Here is a 19,829-nt window from a genome sequence, read left to right as displayed (position 1 = left end):
TCCCACATCAACAACTTCGACTTTTGACATACACATAGTCAGGTCATCCAGACAATACCGCCAAGATGGTTAAGTAAGTAGCATCGAATCTATCATCGTCTGCCTGTCGCCGGCATCGCCTTCTCGTCGTCGGCTTCATCACTCTCTTCTCCTGCCCCATCTCCCATGATGGCAATACCCCTCCAGCTGCACCATACCCCGCTCGGACTTAAGCCGTCCGTCCTTCCATGACCATGAGCTAACCGCGATGCCTTCACTCACAATAGCTTCACGATCGACGAGATCCGGCAGCTTATGGACAAGCCTACCAATGTCCGTAACATGTCCGTTATTGCCCACGTCGACCACGGCAAGTCTACCCTGACCGACTCTCTTCTCGCCAAGGCCGGTATCATTTCTACCGCCAAGGCTGGTGATGCCCGAGCCACAGATACTCGCGCCGACGAACAGGAACGTGGTATCACCATCAAGTCTACTGCCATCTCTCTGTATGGTCAGCTTGGTGAGGATGACGACATTGCCGACATTGTTGGCCAAAAGACCGACGGAAAGGACTTCTTGATCAACCTCATTGATTCTCCCGGTCACGTTGATTTCTCTTCTGAGGTTACTGCTGCTCTCCGTGTCACTGATGGTGCTCTTGTTGTCGTCGACACCGTCGAGGGTGTCTGTGTCCAGACCGAGACTGTCCTCCGACAGGCCCTCGGTGAGCGCATCAAGCCCGTCATCATCATCAACAAGGTCGACCGTGCTCTTCTCGAGCTTCAGGTCTCCAAGGAGGATCTGTACCAGTCCTTCTCCCGAACCATCGAGTCCGTCAACGTCATCATTTCTACCTACCTTGACAAGTCTATTGGTGACATCCAGGTCTACCCCGACAAGGGTACCGTTGCCTTCGGTTCCGGTCTGCACGGCTGGGCTTTCACCGTCCGACAGTTCGCTGTCCGATACGCCAAGAAGTTCGGTGTTGACAAGAACAAGATGATGGAGCGTCTCTGGGGCGACAACTACTTCAACCCCAAGACCAAGAAGTGGACCAAGAACGGCACCTACGAGGGTAAGCAGCTCGAGCGTGCCTTCAACCAGTTCATCCTCGACCCCATCTTCAAGATCTTCTCCGCTGTTATGAACTTCAAGAAGGAGGAGACCGCCACTCTCCTCGAGAAGCTCAACCTTAAGCTTCCCGCTGAGGACCGTGAGAAGGAGGGCAAGCAGCTCCTCAAGGCTGTCATGCGAACTTTCCTTCCCGCTGCCGACTCTCTCCTCGAGATGATGATTCTCCACCTTCCTTCTCCCGCCACTGCCCAGAAGTACCGTGCTGAGACTCTGTACGAGGGTCCCCCCGATGACGAGGCCGCCATTGGTATCCGTGACTGTGACCCCAAGGGTCCTCTTATGCTTTACGTCTCCAAGATGGTGCCCACCTCCGATAAGGGTCGATTCTACGCCTTCGGTCGTGTCTTCTCCGGTACCGTCCGATCAGGTCTTAAGGTCCGCATCCAGGGTCCCAACTACGTCCCTGGCAAGAAGGAGGATCTCTTCATCAAGGCTATCCAGCGTACTGTCCTGATGATGGGTGGCAAGGTCGAGCCCATTGACGACATGCCTGCCGGTAACATTGTCGGTCTGGTCGGTATCGATCAGTTCCTTCTCAAGTCTGGTACCCTCACCACCAGCGAGACCGCCCACAACCTCAAGGTCATGAAGTTCTCCGTCTCCCCCGTCGTCCAGCGTTCCGTCCAGGTCAAGAACGCTCAGGATCTCCCCAAGCTTGTTGAGGGTCTCAAGCGTCTCTCCAAGTCCGATCCTTGTGTGTTGACCATGACCTCCGAGTCTGGTGAGCACGTTGTCGCCGGTGCTGGTGAGCTCCATCTCGAGATTTGCCTCAAGGATCTTGAGGAGGATCACGCCGGTGTTCCCCTGATCATCTCCGACCCCGTCGTCCAGTACCGTGAGACCGTTACTGCCAAGTCCAGCATTACTGCTCTGTCCAAGTCTCCCAACAAGCACAACCGTCTGTACATGGTTGCTGAGCCTATCGAGGAGGAGCTCTCTCTTGCCATCGAGGCTGGCAAGGTCAGCGCCCGTGACGATTTCAAGGCCCGTGCCCGTGTCCTCGCTGACGACTTCGGCTGGGATGTCACCGACGCCCGAAAGATCTGGACCTTCGGCCCTGACGGCACTGGTGCTAACCTGTTGGTCGACCAGACCAAGGCCGTTCAGTACCTCAACGAAATCAAGGATTCCGTTGTCTCCGGTTTCCAGTGGGCCACCCGTGAGGGTCCCGTTGCTGAGGAGCCCATGCGATCTTGCCGCTTCAACATCCTCGATGTTACCCTCCACGCTGATGCTATTCACCGTGGTGGTGGTCAGATCATCCCTACTGCCCGTCGTGTCCTGTACGCCGCCTCTCTTCTCGCCGAGCCCGCTCTTCTCGAGCCCGTGTACCTTGTCGAGATTCAGGTCCCTGAGCAGGCCATGGGTGGTGTTTACGGTGTCCTTACCCGACGACGTGGTCACGTCTTCAGCGAGGAGCAGCGACCTGGTACTCCTCTGTTCAACATCAAGGCCTACCTCCCCATTCTCGAGTCCTTCGGCTTCAACGGAGATCTCCGACAGGCCACCTCCGGACAGGCTTTCCCCCAGTCCGTCTTCGACCACTGGCAGATCCTCCCCGGTGGCTCTCCCCTCGATTCCACCACCAAGGTCGGACAAATCGTCACCACCATGCGAAAGCGCAAGGGTGTCAAGGAGCTCGTTCCTGGTGTCGAGAACGTAAGTCTAATATCCGAGTCCGGTGACTTAGGAGATATGCTAATATATCATGATAGTACTACGACAAGCTGTAAACGGCTTTTTTTTAATGCGCCGAACGAACCACGAAGCGTGCCGAGTTGGACACGCAAGATTAATCGGCTGGTAACGAAGATTTGGGACGCATGTCAAATTCCACGGAGGAGCTCCTTGATGATCTCAGGAGCGGCATGCTGAGCGGAAACCAAAAGAAAAGTCGAGTGGCTGGGTTGAAGCTGAATGTCAAGGAGAAGCTCAATTCGGCTTTTATGTAGTTATGTCGTATCTGATGAGTTGAAACACGTTAGATTGAAGTTCATATGAAGTCCTTTTCTTGTTGTGAAGTCAAGACCCAAGGTCTAAGTAAGTTGACTTGGATTAGTAGGAAACTGTGGAAGTTCAGCGGAAAACGCGGAGAATTACTTGCTATACAGGATGATCAAAATCGACTTGAGATTTTGTTGGTATACAAGATATGAGGCATATGGTTTACTGCTGGTAATCTTGAGGATAGGTCTCATTAAAAAGTGGAGCGAATCTAATGATATGGAGCTCGGGCTGTTTTGACTCTGGACTGAAAGCCTGTAACTATGTCATATCAGACGGGAGCTATCCAATTTTTGACGATTGATTGAAATATTCACATGAGCACAACTTTTCCTGGCATTTGTCTAGCGTATTATAAATCTTTCTTGTTTGATCTTATTGAGACTTATTATGTATCAAATTGATACCCGTGATCTTACTGCTTGACCTGTCACAATACAACGAAAGGCCCCAACCGCCCATGACCCAAAAAATTCAGCCTCCAACCTCAGAACGTCAACCAAACATACCTACGTACCTGACCTACCCTTGCTCTTTGTCTCGGGCGCATTCTGGCGGCTACCATTAACGGAGCGGTCGCGTTATTTGTACAATGCTGTTCTCTGAAGAAGATGCGCCTCTACTCAAGGCGTGGATAGTCAAGCGCATCGAGGATACGTCCGTAGCCTCATTTTTCCCCACGCGGTGCTGGAACGGCTCGCAGAATTGAAGACTCCGCTAACATATACAATAGCTCCGACGCCGACGCCGACGTCCTAGCCGAGTATGTTATCGCTCTTCTCAAGCACGATGGCGACGCAGACGCGGTACGAAAACTATGCGAACAGGAGATTCCTGACTTCTTAAGCGAAGGTGCGCAGTGCTACTCTCACGTTTGGGGCGATTGACCGCAGAAACTGACAGCAAGTCCATTCCACAGACCCCAAAGCTTTCCTCGACGACGTCTTCCAAGCAATCGCGTACAGATCCTACCTCCCAGGGGCTCCTCCAGCTCCAAAGATCGGAGTTGAACCAGTACAGCAACCTTTGGCCGACAGCACGACGCCGAATGGCTCAAGAAAGAGAGGTTTCTACGATCGCGAAGAATACGACCCGCAAGATGGATACGACAGTTTCAACCGTGATGGGCGTTTGCAGAAGCAACCCCGTCGAGGTGGACGTGGAGGCCGAGGTGACGACATGAGGGGAGGATGGCCTGGGGCACCCACGTATAATCTTCCTCCGCGACCCGACATGCCTTTTGATCCGAAAGTCATGGAGGCATTTCTGCAGATGGGTTCCATGGGTATGCCATACCCAGGCATGCCAAGCTTCCCGCAACAAGGCTTTGGTGGTGGTCGGGGTCAACCCCGTAGAAGAGGTCGATGTCGTGATTTTGACACCAAGGGTTTCTGTTCGCGTGGGAGCACATGCCCATATGACCATGGCAACGAGTCGATATTCGTACCCCCAGGTACCGACGCCGGTAAGTCTGGTATCACTTGTTTGTTTTGTTTGCTCGTCTAATACAAGCTCGGGTAGAGTACGACCCAAGTGATCCGTTTGCCATGTTAGCAAACGCCCCAAATAGCATGAACCCTTGGACTTTCCCACCCGATGGGGGCCGAGGCGGTCGAGGAGGTCGTCGGAACCGTGGCGCTAAGAAGGGCGGTTCGCGAGCTCCTTTCTCCGCTGAAGGGCCTAACTATGACCGTACAAAGAGTACCGTTGTGGTCGAAAATATCCCAGAAGAATCCTTCAGCGAGGAGCAAGTGCGGGAGTTCTTCTCACAATTTGGCAATATCCAGGAGATATCAATGCAGCCATACAAGCACCTCGCGATTGTTAAGTACGATAAATGGGGTTCGGCAAATGCAGCATATCAATCACCCAAAGTGATATTCGACAACAGGTTCGTCAAGGTGTTTTGGTACAAAGACAAGACCGACACACTACCAGTATCGGCCCCTTTACAAGGGGGCAATTGGTCGGGCGACCCAATGGCTGCAGAAGATGGCGAGGTCGAACCAGAAATAGACATGGAAGAGTTCCAGCGAAAGCAAGAAGAAGAACAAAAGAAGCACCAAGAGCGTGAGGCTCAGCGCGCCAAGATAGAGCAGGAGCGCCAGGAGGTAGTAAAGAAGCATCAAGAACTCCTCGCCCGCCACCGAGAGGAAAACGAGAAGCTACAGGCAAAGCTCGCCAGTCAAAGAGGCGAGGACGGCGATGCTAATTCGTCAGGTACAAGTATGCTACGCGCGAAGCTTGCGGCCCTCGAACAAGAGGCAAAGATGCTCGGTCTGGATCCCGATGCCGGGGACGAATCAAACTCATCATGGGCTCCCCGAGGTGGGTATCGGGGTCGAGGCAGCTTTCGCGCTCGTGGACGAGGAAGGGGAAGCTTCAGGGGCCGTGGAGGAGGAAACATGCACGCAGCTTATGCGCAATACTCGATTGACAACCGGCCCAAAAAGCTCGCCATCACAGGTGTTGACTTTACAGCGCCTGATAAGGATGAGAATCTTCGCCATTTTCTCCTGGTACGTTTAACATCCCTCCTTTTTCCAGGTCTCATATCGCTGACATACTAAGCAGAACCTCGGCGAGTTTGAGTCTGTCGATACAGCTCCTGAAACCACACACGTCTCTTTCCAAGATCGCAAAACAGCAGAGAAGTTCTACTATAGCTTGAATGGTAAGGAACTGCCTGGCGTTGAGGGGCGTCTTGAGCTTGCGTGGGTGAATACACCTCTGCCGCCTGTCAAGACCCTTGGCAATGATGACGTGCCCAGGCATGGTGTAGAGGACGATGCTATGGCGGACTTCGATGAGCAGCCTAGACGGGAGAAGAGCGCAGAACCACAGCGGGAAGAAAGGGCGGTGAATATGGATTATGAAGTGGCTGAGGAAGATGCATGGTGATACCTAAGGAATTTAATTGCATAGCCCTTTTGACGATAACATTCTTATTGTGTACAGCACAATCCCAGATTTGGTCGAAGAAAGGATAAGGATGGACTTTGGACATTTCACTCAAGTCACTCAAAGGGGCGGTATGGGAGAGCGCAAAGTATCATCGTAGCCCAATATCGGGACTAGATATCAAATCAATTGTTGGTTCCGAGCATCAGCAACGTCTAGCTGTTGCTTGAGCCCATCATGATAGCCAAACTTTGCCTTTAATCTTTTCCATATACCCATCATCACCCACTCTGTATAATTTCTTCCCGTTCGTTGGGAAAGAAGAAAAGTAAAAAACATAGAAAGAAAGAAATCAAATTCAGTCATGCATTCGTCCATCCATAAGGCCTTGCTGGCGGGGTATCGTTGAGATATAGAACAAGCAAAGCAAGCCCCCAAAACATAAAGTCGTCTGCGCCCGCCGGGTGATTTTTCGTATCTTGCGCCTTTTTAAAATGCTGCCCCCGTATCCCTGGTAACTTTTTGTTGAAAAAGACACCTCGGTGATGCTATTATACCCAAACCCGAAAATCAAAAAAAAATCAAAGGAAGAAAAAAAAGCAGTGGTCGTTAAAGTTAGAGGAAGTGCACAGCAACGCCCCGATGATGCATACTTGCAATCACTCTGCAACCGTAACAGAGATTTACTTTGGTCAAGATGCTGGGCATTTTGGCAAACCATTGCACCGAGTACCACTGTGTGAGAACATCTAGTTCGCAACTGCAGTGGCTGCAGTACCGTTGGCAATAGGTTCAGTATCTACGGCGCCATTACCTACAGACTCAGTCAAAGGAGTCGCAGGAGTGGTGAGATCCTTGACCTCGAGGCCCTTCAAAAGCTCGAAGATGGTTTTGTTGTCGTGGAAATCGTTGTTCACTACCATTGTTAGCATGATTTCAGAATCGGTTTTGGAACCTCTTGACTCACCGATGTTGACGAGGTACCAGTCATTCATGACACCCTCAAGCAGAGCACGGCTAGGCGAGCTCATGTCATAACAGTGAGCCCAATCAACACCCAGTCGGAATGCTTCGTCCTTCCATGCAAGGAAACTGATGCTCTCGACAATGGTTGGCTGCACGATCTCCTTGCCAGGGAAGACACCCCATGTCACTGCGTTGGGGCCATCAGATGTCACATTAGATCGGAGCTCGCCGTCCTTAGTCACAGCGTAGTAGGTCAGATCAGGGTGGTTCTCAATGCGAGTGATCATCTTGTCAAAGACATCGGGGTGCACCAGCAACTCAAGGTATGACTTCTGGTAGACATAACCGTTGTCGGGGCCCCAGCCATGGACCGGGTGAGAAGACTTGACGCCATTGACAGCAGGCTGAGAGTTCACAGTCAACAGTCCTCGCTTGTTCAGCTCAATAAGCTCCTCTCGAATCTCATCAGCCTCAGTGGTAAGAGGTGCCTCGCTCCATGGTAGAGACTCGATCTCATTTTGGAGATATCGGACGAAAAGTTGAGCAATATCCTGAATGGTCTTGGGCTCGCCCCATTTCTTGCGATTGGCCTCGTTAGTACCAGTCAAGCCAATGCCGTAAGCATCCAGCTCTCCGAAAGCAGGAGAGCGAGAATCACCCCATCGACCGTTGGGGAACTCGTCCCAATCCTGTGTGCGAATAACATAAGACTTGTTGCGGTTTCTCCAAAAAATGGGCCGAACATCCTCCTCGCGGCGGCCAAGTCCTTTGGACTGTTTCCAGGGGAGAGCCTGTTGAAGAGGACGCTCAGCGCAAGGAGCCCATTGGAGCTCCTCAAGTAACATACGTGTAGCCTGGGCAAGGTTCATAGTATAGAAGTGAAGGTGGTGAATCCCGTTGGCGAGCAACTTTCGGCACATGTTGGCAACCAGGGTCTTTCCGATATTTCTGACAGCGACATCGTCGTTCTTAACAGGCTCAAGTGCATCGAGCCATTCTTGAGGGATCTTGGCCTGCATATGGTTTGCTCGTCGAAGGAAGCTGGCATATGTAGCTATAGGCATGATACCGGGGAGGATAGGGATAGTGATGCCACGCTCACGAACACGCTTCACCCAGCGAATGAAGTTATCAGCATCGTAGAACATCTGTGTGACAATGAAACTGGCGCCCATGTCAACCTTCTCCTTGAGATGGTCAAGTAATTCGTCCTCATTCTTGTTGTCATCGGAACCCTCAGGATAACCAGCAACACCGATGTCGAAGTGGTTGCCGTAGGTATCGCGGATGTGTTTGACGAGATCACGGGCATACTGAAAGCCTCCGTCCGCAGCAGTCCACTTGTCTTGAGCTCGCGGGGGATCACCACGTAGGGCCAGAATGTTGGTGCACCCGGCTTTGTACGCTTTAAGAAGGGCATCATTGACCTTCTCAACACCCATGTCAGTGCAGGTCAGATGCATGCAAGTTTCGAGGCCGTAGACAGCTTGAGCCTGGAGTACCATCTCGCAAGTGAGTTCGGCAATTCTACCACCAGCACCCCATGTGATGTCGATGAACTTGGGACCCAGGTTGTACATGCGATCCATACGGTCGTAAAGGTTCTGAACACCTTGGGCGGTCTTGGGAGGGAAGTACTCGAAAGAGAAGGAGGGCTGGCCGCTCCTCTCGGCGTCGCTGAGCATATCCTTGATATGCATGGTGAAATCGGTTGGCGAGGAACTGTTCGACTGTATAATTTATGCCGAGTTGTATGTATATTTGACCAGAGAACAATGGTGATTCGTTACGAAGGAAGAGTTGGGCGTGATGGCCGTGGCGGGTCGAAGCTTGGATCAGAGAGCTGGAGTATGGGGAGATTGTGGGGGAGGGGAACTGTAACGACGACTGACAAGGAATCCTATGTTAGCAATTTCAGCTACAGATTAGGTGGAGAGGTATTGCGGCGATGCTGGTATAAACTAACGTATATTGTACTGTTTGAAGCCCGGTTCTGAGGTTTTGCGCTGCAACTCCAGACGAGGCGGTGGAAACGATGATCTGTATTGACCTTTCGATTTCCCTCTCTCAATCCGTTGGACGAGAAGCAGCAGCAGGGGGTTAAGTGTTTACGTGGTACCAGGACCCAACTTGACAAATGACAGCCAATTCTATTTGAAGAACGAAGAGGAGGTTATATATTGAGCGACAGATGACGAGTAGGAAAGAAGAGAGAGAGAGAGAGAAGAGAGAGAGAAGAAAGAAAACCGAGTACGGTCAGAAAAGCGTTCCACGTCGTTCCTTCCTTCTAACTAATAATTGTCCAGTAAATTTCTCCTCTCCCCCGCCGAGCGCCTCTAAGATGCCCCTCCTTCCTCCAGAAACTCCCCAGTGGGGTTCCGTTTTTACCTCCGATGCATGAATCGTGTCTGCTCATTGGCGGATGCAGATGCGTTCATTTGATCTCAGCGCCGTTCCCGGGCATCGGAAGCCGAGAGGCTCTGGGGAGCTCAGGGCATCGAACCAGTGAGGATGCCGCTAAAGCTGCTCCAGGCTAACGATGGAAGTGAGCTTCCAAACGTTGCAATTTTTTATTTTAAGCTCAAGAACTCGGAGTCATAAATCGACGCTCACCTCCACTTGATACTATGTAGATAGGTACCTACAGCGGCCGTTGAATTGGTTTCCATTGTACTCGGCTGCGCCTCTTTTGATCGGTGAGAAACCCAGGACAATGGAGCGTGCGGCAACATCTGCAATGAGCCTGGAAACTGTGGACTTGATGGGTTCTGTTTGGCTGAAGCAGTTCACGACATCCCACTCTGCTTCGACTTGCAGCGTGCGGTTTGCAGCCATCTTCCGAGAGGTCCTGCCTAGGGGAGGAAAGAAAACTCAGGACCTTGATCCTAAGTGATAAAAGTATTTAGGTAAATCTAGTCTAAGTTTAGGGGACTCTTTGCTAAGTTATTTTGACACCCTATATCAAGGCTTGGTGTTTTCTTACCCCCTGAGGCCTGCCAATGATCTCTGAGGTATGTCTCCTCTCTCCCCCAACGTCAACGTCGAGGGGTCCCCTGCTGCGGAGCAAGGGTCCAGCAAATGGACGAATCATCACCCGAGGACCCTTATAACCCCTCCGTCATGATGCTGAGCTACCACCTAGTGGTGTCACTGTCAGACCGGTGAGTGAACCTAAAGGTCCAAAACTCTACTTTAACAACGATTGATCTAAGCATCAAAGCTCCTCCTAGATGTCTATTATTCTTTGGGTTGATCAATGGGCTCAAATTATAGTCAACCTGCGAGGGTTATCGAGAAGAGTATATGGGTCTATGCCGATAGGTAGAAGGCTGTTGAACCTCGGGCTTACATGTTCATCTTTCAATCGTGCTCAATTAACTTTAACGTCATCAAATAGATACATATCGCTATTCTATAGTCTTACAGGTCTCTTAATATTCATAGAATGTCTGTACATCCTGCCTACCTACTAACAACTTCAGTGACACATCATGATGCTCCAGTTGTAGCAGATGATGTACTTGCAGTCGGGCTCGAACCAGGACTTCCACTTTTCAATAGCAGTGGCGGCGCTCCCCTTGCCCTTCGCCAACGGTTACTTGTGCTGATAATGCTGTTGTCAAACAAAAACCACCATCTTTCAAACATAACCTGCCCCAGCTCCCAATTACCTGGATCGTATGGATCGTCACCATAAATTCTAACTCCTTCGGCTGTATCCTCAACATCATAGGCAAAGTTGACGATCGCCAATGCGCCCTGGGCTCGTGGTGGCCGTAACTCGTCGGGCAATGACAAGATGAAGATGGCACGCTCTCTGACACCTGGCCAAGGCAGAAGGTCAATCACTGGATGGTGTGGTATCGCAACTTGTGATGGAGTAGGCTGCCATGATGGAGGCAGTAGAGATGCTGGAGTTGCAGTCCCTGTGTTAAATGCCGAGTTGCCCCCCAAATCCCAAAGGTCTGGCTTCAGGTTCAGACGGTCTGCTATTCGCATAACAGCCTTGAGAAGTGTAAGCTGTAGTAGAGGTAGTTGATAACTATCAGGAAACGTCTGCCCTTCCGATGACGGGGATGGAGAGCTGAGTGATGATGAATCAATAAACATTGTCATATCGGCTCCGGCAAAATCTGCAGACAAGTCATGATGAGTATTTTTTACCGAATCGCCCCTGTTATTGTCTTCATGTAAGTATCTGGGTACTGTATTTGGGTCTGGAAGAATAGGCGCAAATGCCAAATCTTGGAGGGGGTTTCCGAGGGTGTTCCAAGATGTCAGATTAAGATCAAACCCAGCCAAGATGTCAGCATCTGTCGTGGGAGGGATTGACAGGTTGGGTTCTGGAATTGTGGATCCCAGACTGCTCTGCAGAGTCGGAATTTCATACACATCGTCTTTTGATACTCTGCCTTCGGGGTTTGGAACTGTTTCGTCCTGAGGTTCGGAGTTTTGAGACCGATTGCTACCAGCTGACTTGGTCTTAAGACGATCTAGCCGTTTCTTTTCACCTATATACCTGTCAGATCTCAAGCTTGTTTGGTTACAGGAAAGCGACGACTCACGATATCTTCTTTGTGCGAGAACGTTTAAAACTCGTTTCCTCTCCGCGGCATCTTCATCAATGTTGGGAACATCAAGAGCAGGTGGCTTCTTATACGCTCGTTGCCGCGTTCGAGGACGATTCGTCAACATTGCGGTTGGTTCTTTTATTCAGCTTTTTATTCTCGGAACTTGTGTATGCGAGTAGAAGCCGATTTCAGTCATAAATCCTGCCAGCCACGAGAATAATTGAAAAGTTTCCCGGTCAAGAAGTGGTAGAAACCTGTTGCTTTTCAAGTCATAAACGATGGCGTTCGTGATCTCCACTGAGCATAACGCGTAGGAATAAGCTAGCCTGTGCACTGTCTTAGCATAACGGATAACAGAAACCTCTAGCCCCAGCCAAAGCCTCGAGACTGCTCGGTATATCCCATCGCAGCGGAGCTCAACATCTGGTAATCACTGTGCACTGGACACTGTGTAATAATCCTTAATGTTGGTCCGACTTCACCTCACTTAGTCCACGGCATTTCTCTGATTCCATCCTAAATCTTTGCTCTTTATAATTTCGGACTGTTTCTTTTCTTTTCGTCAGCTCATATGTTCAGGGAATTTGTCGCAGATACTCTTCCTGTAAAAGCCATTATCTGTCCATTAGATGAGTGAGGGAGTAATCGATTCGAGATATTTCGTGAGTGGAAGGCATAGTTTTACATGTGGCAGAGGAAGCGCCCGGTCTCTTTAGGTTTCGGCTCACTTGTTATCCTTTGAAGTTAGATAGAATATCAAAGGGAGAATCGCCCTTTTTGTACGTTTCGACCTGCTTGAAACCCACTGAGCATAACCTAGAAACATAACGCGAGAGCGCATGAAAAGGTCGTTTGAATTAATTACAGCTGCGTTGTCTTGACATGAAATCTCACAAATAGAGATTCCATCAAAGCATCCACGATATGGCAATGAGAAACTGCTGTTTGAAGGACCTGGAGTGCTCACAGCCATTTCATGCCATCAAATAGAAGAGAATACCCTACGCCCAGCTCATGAACCTGGTTAATTCTGTCGAAATACTCAGGCAACATCTAATCTTGATTTATGAAAACACGTAAGTAAATATGAAAATGTCGTCATTTTGTTTCTGAAAAACTAGAATAAGCATGTTCGACCAAGAATACTCTTTGTCATAGTGATCATCGTTCATTCTCTTGTGGCATGGAAGATATTGGCTAATGGGCAGCCTAACCTCACCGCCTCCAAACTCGGGTTACCAAAGGTACAATGGTTCTATGTGGCTCCTTACAATTGTTCCGTGCAGTGTTGCTACAGAGACATTGATCGCCTCGCTGAACTGCGTGCAAGCGTGCTGTACAGTTGCACTATCTCGTATCTGTCTGCCTTCTTAAGATAACCAAGAACCTTTGAGGATCAACTGAGGCACATGACGATGTAAGGTGACATCTTACTCATTAAAATCCGACTCGGGGACCACGGCAGTGGGCTTGATGTGTGTGGAGTGGTTAAAGCTGATGCCGTGCAACCAGCAACGCCAGAGACAGCTGCTGGGTGGAGTGGCTACCGGCCGGGAGTTGCGACGGATGGCTGCATTGAATCATGCTGTGTATCCTAACTGAGTCTCTTTTCGTACCAAGATCGGTGTTGACTCGAAGAAACCTACTTGGCTGACCGAATCCGCCTTTTTTCTTGCATCCCTCCGAAGCCAAGGATGTGATGGGTGAAGGAGGTAACGCAACGGGCAATTTCAAGTCAAATCCTCCGTCGTGAGAGAGAGAGAGAGAGAGAGAGAGAGAGAGAGATAGTATCACGCTGTTGCCCGTATATGCTACCAAGCATAAGCACTCGTGTATACGGGATGAGGTGCCGGAGTCCGTTGTGACAGATATTTCCTGTTTAGGCAATCATTGTGGAGTCCGTTCCGTCCGCCTCCGTTGCCGGCTCCGGGCATCTGCTCCAAGGCTGATCACGTTATAAATGCAAGTATGCTTCTATTTTTAAACATGTATACGAAATATTGAGTTTGATGTCGATCCCTTGATGTCGAAGGTTGATCTTAAGCAGCGCCGGTTCGTTTTCCCTGCCATCGACGTCAGGGACGGCCGATCAGTGATGTACGTTGGGCGATCCAGCGGCTTCCACGCGGTGGATGTTACTGGCATACGGCAGACGCTTGCATGAGAGCAAATAAGATAACGTGGTATATGTCTTTGGTAAGTCAAAATCGGCACTTGATGCGAATTGCTCATGTCCCGTGATGCAATGCGCAACGTGGGAGTCCGATGAAGGCGAGACCGCTATTCTTATAACTCCAAGTAAACGGTTGAGCAGCAGACACGAGCGTTACACAAGCTTCCTGAGGCCGGTAATACCGTTGATACAATCGTCTAGGAGATCAACCGCAGCTCCTTCTGGGCCCGGTTTTTTGTTTACTAGTAATACAAGCCACCTGCAAGTTGACAGTATTTTTTGGACGCCCGATGGGCCGAATTTGTATCACGGGTTGGCTGATGACTCCCGAAGGTCTTTGACTGGGAGGTTGATTATGAGATGACGAGTTGACCAAATATCTTGATCAACACAACACAAGCAATCAATACGGCCGGTAACGGGTGAGAGCTTGATACAATTGAATGAGTATGTTCGGGTTGAAGCTGCGGCGGTATCGCGGGGGCCAACGCCATCACGAGGCTTTGCGTGTCATACGTTGCTTTGTCGTAAAGAGTGAAACCGAAAAATTATCAATGGCTTGCCGTAATAACTTCTGATATATAAAAAGCTGTATCCCAGACGTCAGCTGCTATTAGTTCTCGATCAAACGATTCAGAGTATCCAGACCTATAACTTTTGATTAGCCTCTTCTATTTTCATTCCTATCAACGCTCACCATCACCTAATCCTCAGAATGAAGGCATCCTTTGCACTTTTCGTCTTGTCGTTCTTCTACACGCACTGTCTCGCTGCCTCAGTCGACATGTGGTCTTCACCACTCAAGGAGCGAGCTGCACTCAAGTACGAAGCCATCGAGCCTGAAATTGTTAAGGCTCGCATTGGTACTACTCCTGGCGAGAACAGTGAGGGGGACCGAGAGTCTGGCATGGTAGGATTGAAGTGTTCTCAGCAGATTGCATTTACTAAAAACATCTCAGGTTTACTTCTGCCGTGAGGAGAACTGGGGAGCTCCATGTTTCGCCTACCGTCCTGAACTTGAATATACATGCAACGAGCTAGGCCCTGAGCTTAAAGGACACATCGGATCTGTTTTCGTTGATCCTGGCATGATCTGCCGTCTAGCTGGGTATGTTGTACAACTCGTGTGTCTGTATGCGACTGACAAAGCAAGATTCAACAATGATCGATGTGCCCCGATCAAAATATTTGCCTGGCCCGAGACCCAGCACGGCTGGCCTGACCTATTTCATCAGAACGCCCCAGGAGGAGCTATCAAGCTCGGAGCTGCAACAACACACTTCACATGCGCTGAGTGTACCAATTGCGTTAAGAAATCTGGGTAAGATAGGCGGAACATTTGTGATTGATGTCGTGGAAGAAATGGAAGTTTAAGGAGGGACTGATAATCGACCTGGACATATTAATCTTGAGCAGGTGTGATCAAATTAATAAGCTCTAATAAAAATATTTCTTAGCTCATAAATTAGTAGTTCATGTCCTCATGGAAGCTGATCTATTGTGGTTGCCTCTACTGGATGCTTGTGATACACATTGTCGTTACTCTATGAACTCGGAATGATCGAGCCAGCTATATTGCAAACTAGTTGACACTGTTCTATCGAATTAGAAGGCTTCCGTAGCTCAGTTGGTTAGAGCGTCGTACTAATACTTCATTCCGAGTATCCGGTAATGCGAAGGTCTCAGGTTCAAGCCCTGGCGGGAGCAATCCCAGTGCCCTCTGATTCGTTTTTGCTATTTGAAACATCTCACGTACCTAGTTGTTAGCACAAGATGGTGATATCTTTCTTTTTTTCATTCCCCTACATCGATTTCCGTTAAGGCTTTCTTTCCGAAGGCAAGTAGACAATAAATAACATTTATACCTACCTAAGGTACTAAGGTAAGTAGTTACATTTTCTCCATCAGCTACCTTAGGTACTAACTCGTGCTAACCTAGAGGTATGCACTTGCCTTGTATTTCTCATCTGCCACAGAGGTAGGAGTAACTGTCTGACGTTGGCCTAGCTATTGCTACACTTACTTGACTACATTTACTTGGAATTACCTACCTTACCTTAGGTATTCATCAGACTCTCAACTGGCACACTTCGTCTTCTTTTCCCATCTTCAACAACTCAACCCCATTTGAGACTTACCACCCATCAGCTGATTTTATTAGTGATACATACACATATATCATCACCATGGATCACACCTTTACACTTCCAGTCCGGTCCCGCCCTCTCGGCCTCAAACTAGGTGATGCACTGGACTCCTATAACAATAATACTATCTCAGGTACACAGCTGAACGAACTTAATGTACAAAAAAGAGCACCCATTACCCGGAAGAAACTGGAGGATCTGGAAAACATCAGGCCAGCAGCATCCTAGAGAGATCCCCGGTCGAATGAGCAATCTTTCCCCGAGGCTGAGGCACGTCCGCATCCGAGCACTCGAACGACCTCCAGACAAGACGCATTTCTTCAGAATGGAGCTCTACTACCAGTTACCCACCGCGACCACTTTCGTGAAGAAACCCAGATGAACGATGCATCCGATAAACAAACCCGCAAACCATCAACGACTGATATCATTTCAGACCAGCTCTCTATCCTACAAATGGTGAGAGATAACCTGAGACCTATGAGGTCACAAACTCCCTCTCCAGAGTCCGTGCATAGAGCTCCAAGGAGCACATCTTCATCATACCATGACCAAGGTACTGGATTTAATGATGTGCCATCACCAGCATCAGACACTCGCATGCCAAGCTTGGACTTGGGCGATTTGACGAAATACAGTCGCTTCAACGACAGGCTATCTGGCCTGAGATCTTCATCAAGCTCTTCTGTTGCTGCGAGAGCTCTGAATCAAGGAAGCACCCACGGGGCAGGAGTTGATGAGACACTAGCTTTCGGGCACTTGCAACGACTACCCATCCAGTCCTACCACTCCTTTGAGATTGTATCAAGTTCCGAAGACCTACAGTCAAATGTGACGCCTGCTCAGAAGACCATGACGAGACAGCCTTCATTGGAAGACACTACCGGGTTTGGAAGGACTTACCCCCTGACACCAGTGAAGGCCCGAATCCGACCCCAGCTTGATAGCCCAGCAGAAGAACGGTACTCAGAAAGTCCTAGCCCGTCAACCAAACCGCCACGGGTGGAAAGAAGAAGCAAGAGAAAATCTTCTGTCATGTCTCTTCGAAGCTTGACAGAGGGTGTGAAACGGACTCGAGCCGGTGTTGAGAAATTGGCACACAATATTTGTTATAACAGCTGCAGTAAACTTCGCCATGCCCATCAGAGTGTCAGGCGTCAACATAAAGAGCAGAGAAAACACCACTCGGTTTGGAAGGCACTGCGCCGCAAACTTAGACCTGAGGATGCCAGCAAGCCCAAGCATGAGAAAGCATCTGCGTCTTTCTCTATCGAACAAGGCGGGCATGGAACTGAGTCCTGGTGGAAAGCCGGCGTAGAGAAGTATCACGCCCCCAAGTGGATGCGCTTCGGGAAATAGATTATAAATAACTTCCATGGCAACTCGCGAGAAAATCAAGTTACAAACGGTATTAGCCTAGCATCATGAGGCGTTGGCTAGCAGCAAGAAGAAGAAATTGTACATGGTCTATCTATCAAGTTTACCTCGGTAGCAATCGATCCATGAATAATACATTCCTATGAACTGCGAGGTTGGAACTAAGTTATTGAGATTGCCCTACAACATGTATCGAAAGACAACAGCCGCTGATCTGCGTCTCCCAGGGCCAACGAGGCCTTCTTCCTCAACCTCGCCACCCCCCTGCTGACGCTCACTCTCAGCCCGGTCAAATTTACGATTTTGATACTTGAGATAAAAGCGAAGAGCATACGCTAGGATGGAGACCAGAAGCATAGCGATAGCACATGTGCTCATCCCAGGCGCATAATAGGGAGCATCTCGATCCGGATACAATCTGGTACCCACGAGCGGCCCGCACTGACCGACGAGTTGGAGGAGAGCGAAGCCACCGCCCTGACGGCTCTGGTTGGCTTGGTTGTTGATGCTCCATGTAATGATGAGAGTGACGACATTGAAAAAGCCTATAGCGGCAGGATATACGGCCATGTAACGGATGAAATTAGGAAGATTAAGGGGTTTGGCCAAAGCCAGGACGGCGTAGCCACTTGATGAAGCGAGGGCATGGAATATTAGAGGTACCGTGCGTGTTCGCAGGCGATCAGACATATGCGCTGTGAAGAGGACGATGACAAAAGCCGCCAAGTACGGGGGAGCACTGAGAGCTTGAGAAGTGAGAGTATCGTGACCCATCTCAGTGAGTATCTTGGGGAGGAAGACGGGGAGAGAGGAGTAAGCCATGTTGGTGAGGAAGAACATGGTTGCAGTGATCCACGCAACGGGGTCGCGAAATATGGCTAGAACATCGCGACCTTTGAGACCAGACGAAGGCTTATTGTTTGTGGCCGTTGACTGCTCGCTGCGAAGGCGCAGATGAGCAACCTTTTTCTCACGCTTGGTCAAGTAAGGCGCTGTCTGCGGAGAGTCGGGGATTACGTTCCAGGCTACTACAGACGCGATGACTGACGGGAACCCCTCAAGGATGAATAGAAGACGCCATGGGGCAATAGGGCCAAACTCAGCAAACTTAACGATGAGCCAGGCGAGCGTTGAGGCAAACGTCGTAGCTAAGGGTGCCGCTGCGACAGCTGTAAGCCTTTCTCCTTAACCACCCCAAAAGGGGATTACATACCAGATATGAAAATAGCAGTCCGGAATGCAAGCTCCTCTCGTTTGAAGAAGAAACTCAAGTAAAACGGAATTCCCGTGAAGCCAGCCTCTCCGATTCCAAGGACAGCGCGCAGCGCAATCAACATGGGATAAGACGTCGCGACAGCTTGGAGGGACGCCGTAAGACCCCAGGTCAGAACCACCATCGACACGAATATATGCGCCGGAATGAGCTTCCACAGAAGCGACATCCATTCAAAAGCAATGTAAGTGATATAAAACGCCGTGAGGGCCCATTGGTACCACTCATCGCGGGGTGGGTCAGACTGGAGATCTTCATCCATACCAGCTATACGAGCATTGCCGATATCTGGATTTGTTAGCGCATTGTTGTCGATCGATCGCAAAAAGGTAGGCGAGTCGTACTGGATCTGTCGACAAAGCTCAACATGTAAAGGAGAGCGACGAACAAGACAAGCTTGCGATCAAACTTCCTCCGCACGGCTTGTTCTTCATCAGGGGTATAGAGCTGGAAACTCGCCATAGAGCCAGGACTTCGCGAGCGCTCTCCTACGAGAGGATGGCCTACATCTCCATCCTCTGCAGCTTCGGCATCCCATATTGCGCTTCCGTGTCTATCTCTGCCCGCATTCCTCTCATGCAGCTCGTAAACATCGCTTCCACTGCCAACGGCCGACCGAAGATCTTCGTCGTCGCTATCATCGAGCGAGGGCTCAGCACCGGTTTGCGCAAACGCTTCAACCGACGTACTGGGGCCAGGTTCGGGCCGCGACAGGGCCATTTTATATGAGGCGGTTCCTAAGAACCCAGGGCGATGTGGAAAGAGACAATGGCGGGAGGCTAGATTGGACTGGGACTCGGGCCTCGAGCTTCAATGTCGTCGAGGTTCGGTATGGTTGGAGAGTTATTTGGAGACCATCAGGGACTCCAATCAATTGATATCATGAGTTGCATCCTTATTTGACGGAAGCGGACTGTCAAACAGATCGAACAGGGTAAGATAGGATTGGAGTTGTTGACTAAGGTAGTAACTTTATTTAAGTAAGGTACCTAGTATGCTGGATAATCGAGTCGAGCTGTCTTGCTTGACTTACACGTGACGTGCATCAACTCCTTGCATGACCATCCACATCTATCCGTACCTGGCTGGGTCTGGTAAAGGAGCTTTACCCTCATTTCATTTCGCATCTTGAAAATGTCACTGTAACAAGACGTTCATTTTGATTGCTAATTGCAGATCATATACTACGTACGTAATTAAATATCTGCATCAAGATACTGTACATTTTTGAAGAATCTCGTTCCGCTACTCTTACATCATGACGATCCATCATGGGTACTTAGAATGTTACGACTTACAAA

The 19,829-nt window shown here is 49.7% G+C and overlaps 6 protein-coding genes across 6 annotated transcripts; 3 read left to right on the top strand and 3 right to left on the bottom strand.

Moving 5' to 3' along the window:
* Nucleotides 1–65: 65 nt before the first annotated feature.
* On the top strand, nt 66–2,849 carry FTJAE_4505 (elongation factor 2; the record flags this gene model as incomplete). Its single annotated transcript, XM_037350917.1, has 3 exons — nt 66–73; nt 267–2,775; nt 2,832–2,849. 3 exons carry the CDS (start codon nt 66–68, stop codon nt 2,847–2,849), a joined length of 2,535 nt encoding a protein of 844 aa, XP_037208470.1.
* Nucleotides 2,850–3,712: 863 nt separating this feature from the next.
* On the top strand, nt 3,713–6,021 carry FTJAE_4504 (RNA-binding protein; the record flags this gene model as incomplete). Its single annotated transcript, XM_037350916.1, has 5 exons — nt 3,713–3,777; nt 3,854–3,972; nt 4,028–4,585; nt 4,642–5,639; nt 5,695–6,021. 5 exons carry the CDS (start codon nt 3,713–3,715, stop codon nt 6,019–6,021), a joined length of 2,067 nt encoding a protein of 688 aa, XP_037208469.1.
* A 749-nt stretch (nt 6,022–6,770) lies between these two features.
* On the bottom strand, nt 6,771–8,687 carry FTJAE_4503 (Methylenetetrahydrofolate reductase 1; the record flags this gene model as incomplete). The annotated part of the gene is made up of 1 exon (XM_037350915.1): nt 6,771–8,687. One exon carries the CDS (start codon nt 8,685–8,687, stop codon nt 6,771–6,773), a length of 1,917 nt encoding a protein of 638 aa, XP_037208468.1.
* A 1,789-nt stretch (nt 8,688–10,476) lies between these two features.
* On the bottom strand, nt 10,477–11,682 carry FTJAE_4502 (uncharacterized protein; the record flags this gene model as incomplete). The annotated part of the gene is made up of 3 exons (XM_037350914.1): nt 10,477–11,007; nt 11,152–11,498; nt 11,553–11,682. The coding sequence occupies 3 exons, from the start codon at nt 11,680–11,682 to the stop codon at nt 10,477–10,479; spliced, it is 1,008 nt and encodes a 335-aa protein (XP_037208467.1).
* A 2,764-nt stretch (nt 11,683–14,446) lies between these two features.
* On the top strand, nt 14,447–17,237 carry FTJAE_4501 (uncharacterized protein; the record flags this gene model as incomplete). Its single annotated transcript, XM_037350913.1, has 4 exons — nt 14,447–14,641; nt 14,691–14,839; nt 14,885–15,052; nt 16,184–17,237. 4 exons carry the CDS (start codon nt 14,447–14,449, stop codon nt 17,235–17,237), a joined length of 1,566 nt encoding a protein of 521 aa, XP_037208466.1.
* Nucleotides 17,238–17,435: 198 nt separating this feature from the next.
* On the bottom strand, nt 17,436–19,248 carry FTJAE_4500 (nicotinamide mononucleotide permease; the record flags this gene model as incomplete). Its single annotated transcript, XM_037350912.1, has 3 exons — nt 17,436–18,415; nt 18,469–18,816; nt 18,873–19,248. 3 exons carry the CDS (start codon nt 19,246–19,248, stop codon nt 17,436–17,438), a joined length of 1,704 nt encoding a protein of 567 aa, XP_037208465.1.
* Nucleotides 19,249–19,829: the final 581 nt, after the last annotated feature.

Source organism: Fusarium tjaetaba (assembly GCF_013396195.1).
Source record: "Fusarium tjaetaba strain NRRL 66243 chromosome Unknown NRRL66243_c0000086, whole genome shotgun sequence".
NCBI lineage: Eukaryota > Fungi > Ascomycota > Sordariomycetes > Hypocreales > Nectriaceae > Fusarium > Fusarium tjaetaba.
This window is presented reverse-complemented; position numbering and strand designations above follow the sequence as displayed.